The sequence below is a fragment of the Rhinopithecus roxellana genome, chromosome 5 (genome assembly GCF_007565055.1).
Source record: "Rhinopithecus roxellana isolate Shanxi Qingling chromosome 5, ASM756505v1, whole genome shotgun sequence".
Taxonomy (NCBI): Eukaryota; Metazoa; Chordata; class Mammalia; order Primates; family Cercopithecidae; genus Rhinopithecus; species Rhinopithecus roxellana.
The window spans coordinates 80,361,174-80,373,433 of NC_044553.1; the positions used below are offsets into that span (position 1 = coordinate 80,361,174).

Consider the following 12,260-nt stretch of genomic DNA (forward strand, 5'->3'; position numbering starts at 1 on the left):
CCTCAGCCTCCCAAAATGCTGGGATGATAGGCGTGAGCCATTGCACCAGGTCCCAGAATCAAATTTAATAAACTTTTATGTAAAAATAAAAAGGTTTTCTTTGTCACATAAAACCAAGAATTTTTTTAAGTACAAGTGAAAACAACAGGCATGCTGGAGGAAGATGAAGGGGAGGGGAAAGAAAAGGAGAGAGGGAGAGGAAAAGGGGAAGAAGGCAGAGGGGGAGGGTATGGGGTAACATTTCTTAGACAGCAGTTTTCTCCCCTGCACACACTGTGGACTCTCCTCTGCCTTCTGTCTGCCTTGGAGTTGACCTGCCTTGTCTCTCTCAGGCAACAGCAAAACTGCTGTCACAACAGCATCCTGATGTCCCGTATGTGTTTACCATCATTGATTTCGAGGAACCTTTGTGTCAATTTGAAATTCAGAACAGGCTTTGGTTAGTGTCGGCCATCTTCGAGCCCCACAGGCCTGAGCCGGGGACTCGGAACCCAGGCTGCCCAGGCCACACTTCCCCCTACAGAGAGCCACAGCAGCTCCTCTCTGCACATCTGCTGTCCATGGGAGGCCCACTGAGGCTTTGGAAGCTTCTGCTCTTATCAAAAACCTGCAGGTACCGGTCCTCCTCGAGGGCAGTGGCAGGGAGTGAAATGCCAGTAGCCGCATGAAATCCATCCATCCTGTACTAAGCCTCCATGGCTTGCAGCAGAAGGGCCGTTGTGACTGGCAGGACACAAGGACTGGTATCTGGGAGACCACCTGTCCTGCCTCATCCCTGGTCCCTGCCAATTGTCATAGCAGCAGTGGGGAGGCAGCCCCTGTGCAGGCATTTGATCTGTGTTCATGACTTAGAAATGCTGGCAGGGAAACTAGCTTTTGGAGTGAGACAGCCTGGGCTCAGATACCACTGGGGCGAAGCCGTGGAGAATAGGACTGGAGGACCATCTAGGGGCTGCCCCAGCGGGAGCCTCCTTTCTCCTTAGAGGCTTTCAAGGAAGAGGATTTTCTCAAGGCTGGCTGGGTAAGACAAACCATTTGGCTTACCCAAATGGTAATGATTGATCATTCTCCATCCTACCAGGAAGTCTGGGCAGCCCCTTAGTCACCAGTTAACATAACTTTTCATAAACTAGAATTTTCATGGGTTAGATAATACAGCTTTTGGTTCGTTCCCAGAGAAAAAGCAAACTCCAGGAGAGAAGAAAGTGTTTCTGTGCCCTCTGCTGGTCAACCGGAGATGTAGGAAGCAGGGCTTAAACTTGGTTTAGTTCCTGGCGGGGCTGAAATTCCCGGGTGCCTACGTAAGTAAGTAACCACCCCCAGCACCACTGAAGCTGAGTTCTGTTCACTGGGCACTGGATGAAACACTGCAGATGGTTGTGGTGTCGTGGAAGTCACCTCTCTTCCTATTAATCATGGGTTTGGTAAGTGGTGGATCCTGCTGGGCCTAGTGAACCTTCTGAGGTCTTCCTAGGACCCAGGGCAACTGCCAGAGACAAGAGCTCTCCAGAGGAACCTGGCACCCCACTGTGTTCTCTTTTAATTGCTTCTCCCTTCAGCTGACACTGTGTGGAACTCGGATCATCAATCTGCAGGTTAGAAGAACAACTACCTTCTCTCAGGAGATGTTACAGCTCATAAAAAATGTACGGGGGACACTCTTTGCTGTGGGTTTTGATTTTTAACTCATTCTGTGCCATGCAGCAGAGGGTGTCAAGCCAGAGAGGACAAAGATTTGTGTAGGAGAGATGTGGGAGAGGGCGAAAAGATGGCAAGGAGAGACTGTCATTATTCTGGGAAAATGCACAAAGCAGGCAGAAGGATGAGGCCAAGAAACGGAGTGGAGCTCCCTGCATCAGAGCTTTGAGGCCCCTGCCTTGTGGACAGAAGCCACGTGCATTCCCAAGGCACTCAGCAAACAGCTGTCTGTGGGTCCAGTCAGTGCAAAGGGAGCCTGCACCTAGCTCAGGGTGGGTCAGAAAAGGAGGAAAAGAGGTAGACCCTGCCACAGAGAGCCCACAGCTTCAGCAAAACGCACTGCTGGTCATACCCCACCCAGTCCACGGAGATGACGTCCCCATCCTCATCTCACAGACCCAACCAGAAGAAATTGATCAAAGGGGACGCCAACTTCTATTACGTCATCATAGAAATCATTCCTTAAAGGATCCAGGGTGACACTTTGGGGCTCCTCCATTCCACATTCTGAAGCTCTGATACAAATTCAGCTGCTTGGCTACTTAACTGGCACCCCTTGGGTTGTGCAAAAATGTTATGATCTAAGCAGTCCTTTCACTGGAGAGATGAGAGGGAGCACAGGACGACAGAGAAAGTGGAGAAGCACTTTGTAATCTACGCAGGTGAGTTCTGGTCAGGCTTTTTCTTGCCATGCTCCAATGCCAGTGGCCTGGGCCCCTCACCAATCCCGCGGAGAAGGAACGACTCCAGCACGGCCAATGTGGCAGGTTGGCAGGATCCTCAAGTTGTGCCATATTGTACAACTCCCAGGGGCCTCCATGGCATGGGCCGCAGTGGAGGTGCATCTGTACGGCCGTGCCTGGCTGCTCTGATATTTATTCAGTCAGCTCTGAATCCGCAGGCCCTGTGCCACGCTTGGTGCCAAGCTGATATCTGCAGCTGCAGGAATGGACACAAAGGAATGGGGAAGAGGCTGCCCCATGACGGGTGACAGAAGAGTCCTACAGTTATGTGATTTACAGCTGAGCTTCTTTCCCACCCACCATGTATCCAGTTATGCTGAATATCATAAAAATGGAATTTGGGCATCCAGAGAGGATTTTAGAGGCTCTTGGCTATCCTTTTCCTCCCTGCTATTCTATTTTCCTTACTCCCTTTCCTGTCATGGAGCAGGGGTGACCCTCTGAAGTCTGGGTTTCTGCATGCTGGGGGTGTGGTTTAGGCTCTGGTACATGAACACATGCTCACACGCATGCTTTCACCCAAGATTAAATGTAGCCCTCCTGGCACAGGGAAAGGAGCTGGCAGAGGCGCAGGAGGTGATGGCAGGAAGAAGCACTGAACACCTGCCAGGGACACACTCCTTGGTGCACTCTGGGTTTTAAGTGTGATGCATAACTTGTGAAACGAGTCTGAACTGATATGTGGTTCTGGCTACATGCAGGGCTTTCCGGAATGAATGCTCTGACCAGGCAAGGTGGCAGCTGAGCCAGTGGATGCTCCTGGGACCCTCACAATGACCAAACTCTGGTTCATTCTTCAAGCTCTCTGCAACAGTGCATGCAGCAGAGGGTCCTGAGGCTGCTTGTGGGCTTAGAGGTAGTTAGGTAAAGGGAGCCTCTATACCACTCCATCTTGTAGACCCAAGGGGAACAAGTAAGAAGGGGAGATGAGAAGGACTCCCGGGGGAGTCATAGGGATCATGGAGGAGATGGAAACTGGGACTGAGCTGGCTGCACAGAGAGGCCACCTGGGTCCATCAAGCTGGCCACAGAGAGCTTTCCTTCCTAAACCCGGGAGGCTAGTCTGAGCACCACCCTAGTGAAGATTATTAGAAATCAAACCTTCTGTTACAAATACTTCATTAGGCATTGAAGTGAAGCTCTGAGATGTGTTTGGAATCATGCCTCAGCATAAGGAAAGGCTCTTGTATAATAACCCAAAATAAGATACTTAGCCTTATCTGGTTTATAACAGACACGTGGATGCCTAGAACAACATGCTCCGCACAGCTAGTTGGCATCTACCTGTCCTCCCAGGACCTTACGGAGTGGGAGAGGCCCATCGGCCACCCCTTTCCTCATTTGGTCCTCCAGCTTGGAATATTCTCTATCCTTCTTCTTTGTCTACTATTATCCTGTGCATTCTTCAAAGTCCAGCTTATGATTTAACCACTTCAGCTTTGATTCTTCTCCTTTAAATGCTTTCAAAATGGTTCTTAGAGTTTACACTCATTTATAGACATTCAATGATTCAATAATTTCTTGTGTTTTTTCCTCAAGGACCTACAAGGTCGTTGCAGGCAAAGATCACACATCTTGACTTGTGTCTCTCAGCAGACTCTCACAGGGCTTGATACAGCACAGGTGTAGCATAAATATCACTTGATTGATGTATGGGACCGAGATGGTCTCACTTGAAATAAGTGCATGGATGTTGCACATTAACTTTGGAGGGGTAGTTCTTTGCCCGCAGTACATGCTCTGAGTTTTTTTTTTTTTTTTTTTTTTTTTGAGACGGAGTCTTGCTCTATTGCTCAGGCTGTAGTGCAGTGGCCGGATCTCGGCTCACTGCAAGCTCCGCCTCCCGGGTTTACGCCATTCTCCTGCCTCAGCCTCCCGAATAGCTGGGACTACAGGTGGCCACCACTTCGCCCGGCTAGTTTTTTGTATTTTTTAGTAGAGACGGTGAATTTTTAAAGTAATACAATATTTAAACATTATTAAGACATCTTTAAAGAAAACAGCACTGGAAGATGGGTGTTACTCTACTATATGAACCAGAACCTGGTACAAAGAAAAAAGAAAGAGAGAGATTCCATCTTACCCATTAAGAAGTCACCAGTTTGCTAAGATCACTAGATAAGTCTCAGATAAGTCACATTTTCTGCAGATTTCTGATTCTTCATCTAATACCATAAAAGTCTAAATAAACAAGTTCCCAAATTTTTCATGATCAAGGAGACTTTTCCTTTTAATTTACCCCCTTTTCTTCCTCTCATATTGGACCTGAGGTTTTGAATATCATATTTTTTCTCCTATTAAACAGTAATTATTAATACATTTCCCTCATCAGGCATTATAGACCAATAGGAACAATCAGGTGCTCTCACTGGCATCAGATGATCAGAGTAACCACTATTTGGAGTTGACAGAAGTCATTCTCAAAGAAAAAAACATGTTTTTATTAGCTGCTACAGTTACATCTCCAGTTATTGAGTGATATTTACTTTACTCTTTGAAATTCTGAAATGAGCCCACTGACTCCTCCCTCTTCTGTTTAGCTTCTCAGATATTCAGGACCCCAGACTGGGAAGTTTTGAGGAGAGAGCCTCTGAGGTGCCTCTCTATTCTGAAGCTCCTTGGTTCTATGGCTGTACTTAACGAATGATGTTGTCAAATCCGTTCGACTAACGAATTATTATTGAAGACTTATTTCCAATTAGTTGAACAAAGCTCACATAGACTTGAACTGAAGTATGCTGGTGTTAGTAGGTGCTATTATGGTGGTGACAGAGTTGCATATTTTAATTTGTTCTTCTCTATTTCAAACTCAGCCAGATTAGCTGGCATTTGGATTTGAACCCTGATAATGTTTCATTGAGAAAGAGAGATGGAGAGACGGATTATGCAAATTTCTTCACACACATTCCGCACACAGCTCAAACTTAGAGAGATTTACCTGAGGTTTTCTGAACTGAATTCGGACTCCAGGAATCGTAGAAACTGGTCCCGCCCCACCTGGTCCTTCAATATCTCATCGAAAGAGAAGCCCCATCTTTTTACTCGCTGTTGGCTGGGCTCTTTGCTTTGGGGTGAAGGAAGAAGGTTTAAAAAAGATCAATACCAGAGAAAAGCTTGTGTCATATTCTCTTCAGTGACTCAAATCTGTTTTGCAGTCACTCACCAAAAGGAAACATCTCATATTTAAGGGGCAGATTCTACAAAAGCTGCACAAATTCCAAATGCAGACTTTGGTACACCAACAGTAACTAATGGTGAACAGTTTCTTTAAGGAGGCATGTTAAGTGATGGTCACCGGCATTACCTTCAAATGGCTGCTGTCTACCATGCAATTGATTAAGCTCCCTGGACCGTTCCTATCAATTATGGACCCATCTTTTGACTCTGTAATTTTTTCACTAGTACTATAACCCAGGATGCTTCATGGACCCAATCTTTCATCAAAACACATTATCCCCACCTACCATCCCTTCCTCAATCCTCAGGGGAGAAATTAGGGTCCTGTTTCGAGCCAAGTGATGTAAAAATGGTCGGAAATGTATTGACACATCCAGAATAAAGCATATTCTCTTGTCAGAAGCAGAATGTTACATGCATTTATTACCAATCATGTAGGGTGCTTACTGTATGCTAGACACTGTCTCAAGCATTTGAAATCTGTTAACTCACTGAGTCCTCACAACTACTCTGTGAAAAATGTACTAGTATTATTCCCATTTTCCAGAGAGGGAAAGTGAGGCCTCGTGATAGTTTGCCTAAGGACACACAGCTAGGAAGTAATGAAGTCAAGAATCAAATCTAGACAGCAAGGCTCTAGAGGGCATCCAGTTTTGTTTTTGTTTCTGTTTTTCTTTTTCTTTTTTGAGATGGAGTCTCACTCTGTCGCCCAGGCTGGAGTGCAGTGGCGTGATCGCGGCTCGCTGCAACCTCCATCCCCTGGGTTCAAGCAATTCTCCTGCCTCAGCCTCCTGAGTGGCTGGGACTACAGGCGCGTACCACCACGTCTGGCTAATTTTTTTGTATTTTTAGTAAAGACAGGGTTTCACTGTGTTAGCCAGATGGTCTTGATCTCCTGACCTCGTGACTACCCGCCTCAGCCTCCCAAAGTGCTGGGATTATAGGTGTGAGCCACTGCACCTGGCCCCAGTTCTTAATTCTGCTGTGCTGCATAGCTCATCTTTGCTATGCTGTCTCACATTCAGACTAAAGTATGGGAACTGTTCTAATTCTTCTGGTGTTGGGCAATAAGAATATTTCCTTCAGCTTCTGTCTTTCCATTTAAAGTCCACTTGCTGTATTTATTTTGTTGGCCCTTGAAACAGCAATAAGGTCCTAACTCACAAGTCTCACGCTGCAACCCTTCCCTATTCAAGCTGTGGTCTGTGAACCAGAAGAAGAACCATAGGCCCCACCTGCACCTGCTAAATCATAACCTACAGTGCAAGAAGAAGCCAGGTGATTTACGTCCACATTACACTTGGGAAACATTGGTCTGGTAATACTCATTTTACCTCTTTTAAAAAGTAGACGCATATATTTTATTATTTCTAACAGACAGTAAGAGATTAAATCATGTTTCCTCTTATTATGGAGCTGACATATTCTCAATACTTAGAAAACTGCACTTAGTAAAAAAAAAAAAAAGAGAGAGCTGTGTGTGGGAAAGCTTGGAAAAGCAAATAACTGTAGACTGGCGCTGTCCAGTATAATTTCCTGCAATGATGAAAATATTTCATAATTGTGCTCTCCAATATGGCAGCCACTAGCCCCATGTGGCTATTGGGCAGTTGAAAAGTGGCTAGTGTGACTGACGAACTGAATTTCAAATTGCATTTAATTTTAAATAATTCAAATTTAAATTTAAATAGCTACACGTGGCTAGTGGCTACTATATTGGTATGCAGCTCTAGATATACCCCATCCAAACCTAACTACTTCTGCACCAGCACACATAATCAGCAACAGCAGTATCTTCTAATTACAATGATGATGATCAATAGATCATGAGCTTGGGGGTCAGGGAGCCCCTGGCTTGCAACTCTGCATTTCCAGACATAGTCCAATAGGGTCATGGTGGTAGACTAACCCTATCAGGTCAAACAATGGGAGATTCCATGCAAGATCTCTTCCAAAGCACCAGGCTAGGCATGAAGACAAACCCTGGATTCTCTCAAACGCAAGTCACAGACCTAATCAAACTCAGTAACTTTCAAGGGAACCAAAAATACTGTTTATGGAAGAATTCCCCTGGGGTTGAGGCTAGCAGCAAATTTAAGCAAATGTCCAGAGACTGCAGGACATTGTATCTTTCTGCCAAGGTCATGCTGTAAAGGATGGACCCAACCATTTACTCTTTACCAGTGGAGGATTCAGGGCTCTCCAGGGATGGTACTAGTGGCAGCTGTACCTCGACTGAGGGCTGTGCCCATAGTAGCAGCTGTAGAAATTTACTCAGACTTTGTAGTGACTGCCTCATGGATGCACATTCACCACCAGTGTCACCCCTTTCTGGTACCCAGGTGGTGAGTCCACATTCGTTCCACCAGATTCCTTGGTGGTGGCAAGAGTGGGAGAAAGGCAATTTTTGGAGTGGGCCAGAAATCTCGGGGTGTCACTGTAGATGTAGAATTAGAGGGAGGCTTAGGACAGAAGTTGGGGGTATCTGGAAAATTGCAAGGTCACAATTCAGCAGAAATAAGTGGGTCTAGAGAGGCAGGGTACCCTGATGTATTAGTTTCTTAGGATTGCCATAACAAAGGACTAACAAACTGGGTGGCTTAAAAGAGCAGAAATTCATTCTCTCACAGTTCTGGAGCCTAGATGTCCAAAATCAAGGTGTTGACAGGGCCATGCTCTCTTGGAAGGCTTTAGGGGAGAACCAGCTTCACGACTTTTCCTTAGCCTCTGATGTCGGCATTCTTCAGCTTGCAGATGCATCACTGCACTCTCTCCTACTGTGTTTCTGTGTCTCCACATGGTGTTTGCTCTGTATATGTCTGTGTCTCTGCTTTCTCTTCTTACAAAGTCATCAGTCATATTGGATTAGAGGCCCACCCTATTCAAGTAGGACCTCATCTTAACTAATTGCATCTGCAACAACTCAATTTCCAAATAAGTCAGATTCTGAGGTTCTGGGAAAGAGATGAATTTTTAGATGATACAATGTAACCATGTATCCTTGGCTTCCCTCAACTATCCATTATTCACAATCGTATTTCCACAACTGGATGATCTACATTTCTTCCTTGTTTTCCTAGTACGATTTCACCATTGGGAGTCTGTTCTATTAAAAGCTTCCTGGATACAACTTCCCTATACATATCTCTTCTGTATCGCTTGAGTATTCCCAGTATCATCCACTTTAAGGTTTAAGAAAAGACTTGAACATGTTGCTACCACTGAATGGTCTCTTGTGTTTATAACATAATTCTGCAAATTAAAATATCTTTCAACATCCAACTCCAGGTGAGTGGTACAATAACTGTCTCTCAGCCAAATTCAAGCAAACAATCCACAGAAGCACAGCCTCTTTACAACCATTATGTAGAGATATGTCCTTGGGACAAATTCTCTAATAGAGTTTTGTGTCAGCATTTGGGTTTTCAAGAGTTTGCACTGTCTTTCCAGCTATCTTTTTAGCTCTTTGAGGTCAGGGACCATATCTCATGTGTCTTTGTACTGAGCATAGGACTTTTCACATGGCAAATGTTCAGCACTAAAATGAAATCAATTTAGAAATGTGTATAGTGATGTGGGTGAAGTGTCCTTATCCTGACAGTGTTTTCTAATCGCTAGCTGGATGCCTTTTTCTAACTCTTACTTGTCCTCTGTGTCTCGTCATTCTCACCAAGTTCCTGCCTCCCACTGGACAACCCAAACCAACACATAGCAAAGACAGGTGGCTCTCCAGGGGTATCTGTCTTTCATTCCTGCTGACCCCCCAGCTAGAGATGGAGGAAAGCTGCCAAACTGAGGACAAGAAAGCCAGATTCAAAGGAAGCAACAGTCTATATCAAAGCTCATTTCTGCAGGAGCTTCATAGTGCTAGGCATGGTGTAAGGAGCTTTCCTTACAGTGCCCCCTTTAAATCTTAATATAAGCCAGGGAGGCTGACAATAGTATTTAAACATCCAGAGTTCAAAAGAGGCCAGATTGTCCAAGGCCACACAGCTGGTAGGTGGCAGTCTGGAAGTGGATCCCAGGACTGCCTGTCTCCAAAGCCTATTCTTTGTTTCTACTCTGTTACCTTGCCTTCTACTGCATTTGCCTCATTCAACATCTAAACAAAGACTTGGGGAAGATATGAGCTATCTTCAAAACACTTAAGAATTATGTTAAGGACTAAATGTTTGTGTCCCTCTCCAAATTAATATGTTGAAATCTTGATCCACAATGTGATGGTATTAGGAGGCAGGATATTTGGGAGGCGATTTGGTCATGAGTGGGATTAGTACTCTATAAGAGAACCAGAGAGAGCTCTCTTTCCCTTCTGTCATGTGAAGACACAGCAGGAAGACAGCCATCTATGAACTAGAAAGCAGATCCTTACCAGATATTGAATTTGCCAGCACCCTGATCTTGGATTTTCTAGCTCCAGAACTGTGAGAAATAAACTTCTGTTGTTTATAAACCACACAGTCTGTAGTATTTTTGTAATAGCAGCCCTAACAGATTAAGACAGAAATTCGTACCGCGAGTGGGATGCTGCTGTAATGAACAACCAAAAATGTGAATGTGGCTTACAGGGTAATGAATAGAAGCTGGAAGGTTTTGAGATATATGTTAGAAAAAGCCTAAATTGGCTGGGTGTGGTGGCTCACATCTGTAATCCCAGCACTTTGTGAGGCTGGGGCGGACGGATCACAAGCTCAGGAGTTTAAGACCAGCCTGGCCAACATGGCAAAACAACATCTTTACTAAAAATACAAATATATATATAATAATATATATATATATATAAGCTGGGCGTGGTGGCGGTCACCTGTAATCCCAGCTACTCGGGAGGCTGAGGCAGGATAATTTCTTGAACCTGGGAGGCGGAGGTTGCAGTGAGCCGAGATCATGCCACTGCACTCCAGCTTGGATGACAGAGTGAGACTCCATCTTGAAAGGAAAGGAAGGAAAAGAAAGGAAAGGAGAGAGGAGGGGAGGGGAGGGGAGCCTAAACTGCTGTAACTAGGCCTTTAAAGGATATTCTGGTGAGGGCTCAGAAAGAAGAGAGGAGAGCTATAAAGAAAGCCTCAATCTTCCTAGATAATACCTAAAGAATCCTGAACAGAATATTGATAGAAATATAGATGGTAAAGGCCATTCTGATGAGTTTTAGACATAAATGAGACATATATCACTGGAAACTAGAGAAAAGTTGATCTTTCTTATAAAGTGGCAAAGAATTTGGCTGAATTTTGTTTGGTTCTAGTATTTTGTGAAAGGTAAAAATTGCAAGCAATGAAATTAAATAGTTAGCTGAGGAAATTTCTGAGCAATGTGTTGAAGGTGCAGGTTGGCTCTTCCTGACTACTTATAATAAAACGTGACTTAAAGACAGGATTGTTAAGCATATAAAGAAACCAGAACCTGAAGATTTAGAAAATTCTTTGTCTATCCATATTGCAAAAAACGAGACCACTAGTAGTGTGGCCAAGTGACTGTTTGATAAGGATATTAGTATGGATGAGTCATCTCAACAGAATCCAGGAACATTGTCTTCAAGACAATGGAAGAATTACTCAAAAGCAATTCAGAGTTCATCAGGGCTGCCACTTGCACCATAGGCCCAGAGTGCAAGGGACATGTGGTGGGAGAGCAGAACAGTTTTAAAGGATCAATTCATCTCTTCAATTTAGGTAAGCCAGGATGCTCCTGCCCAGTGCCTTGGGATGGGGTCCCCACAGACAGCAATATGGGCTGCACCCAGCAGAGCCATGGTGGACTGGGCTGCCCAGAAGAGCTGCAGGCAAGGAACCCCAGCCTGGAAAAGCCATAGGGACCCCAGGAGAAAGCTTCTGTGGGGCCATCCCACCAAGCTGTGGGGATGATGCTGCCACCCAAATGGGCCTGGAAGACAGGGCATCAGCCCAGGAAAGCCATGGGTGTCTGACTCCAGCCCAGGAGAGCTATGGAGGTAGGGTTGCTGCCCCAGTGGGTCTAAAAGACAGAGCATCAAGCCAAAGAGGATTATTCTAGAGCTTTAAGGTTTAATATTTTTTGCCCTGTTACATTTTGGACTTACTTGAAACCCATTACCCCTTTCTTCTTTCCTATTTCTCTCTCTCTCTCTCTCTCTTTTTTTTTTATTTGAACGAAAATGTCTATCCTATACCTGTCCCACCATTGCAGTTTGGAAGCACATAACTTGTTTGGTTTCACAGGTTCACAGCTGGAGAGGAATTTGCTCAGGATGAATGGTATCTTTAATCTCATTCATATCTGATTTAGATGATATGTAGATAAGACTTTGGACTTTAGAATTGATGCTAGAACAAGTTAAGACTTTGAGGACTATTGAGATGGAATGAAAGTATTTTGCATGCAAGAGGACAAAAATTCTGGGGATCTTGAGGTAGAATGTTGTGGACTGAATGTCTGTGTTCCCCTTCAAATTTACATGTTGAAATCCTGACCCCCAATGTGATGGTTTTGGGAGGTGAAGCCTTTGGGAGGTAATTAGGTCATGTGGAATGGAATTAGTGTCCCTATGAAAGGACACCCCAGAGCTCTCTTGCCTTTCTGCCATGTGAGGACCCAGCCATGTATGAACCAGGAAGGAGGCCCTCACCAGACACCCAATCTGTGGCATCTCGACCTTGAACTTCCCAG

The 12,260-nt window shown here is 44.8% G+C and overlaps 1 protein-coding gene across 8 annotated transcripts in view; it reads right to left on the reverse strand.

The window, feature by feature from the left end:
* The window catches only part of RGS6 (regulator of G protein signaling 6), a 626,178-nt gene that overhangs the window by 51,717 nt on the left and 562,201 nt on the right, over positions 1 to 12,260 (reverse strand). For all 8 annotated transcript variants that reach the window (XR_004057311.1, XM_030930579.1, XM_030930576.1 and 5 more), the window contains one exon: positions 5,380 to 5,505. Coding sequence is in view for 7 of the 8 variants with exons in the window: in XM_030930579.1 (XP_030786439.1) it covers positions 5,380 to 5,505 (126 nt within the window). In the remaining variant the exon portion in view is untranslated. The remainder of the gene's footprint in view (positions 1 to 5,379; positions 5,506 to 12,260) is intronic.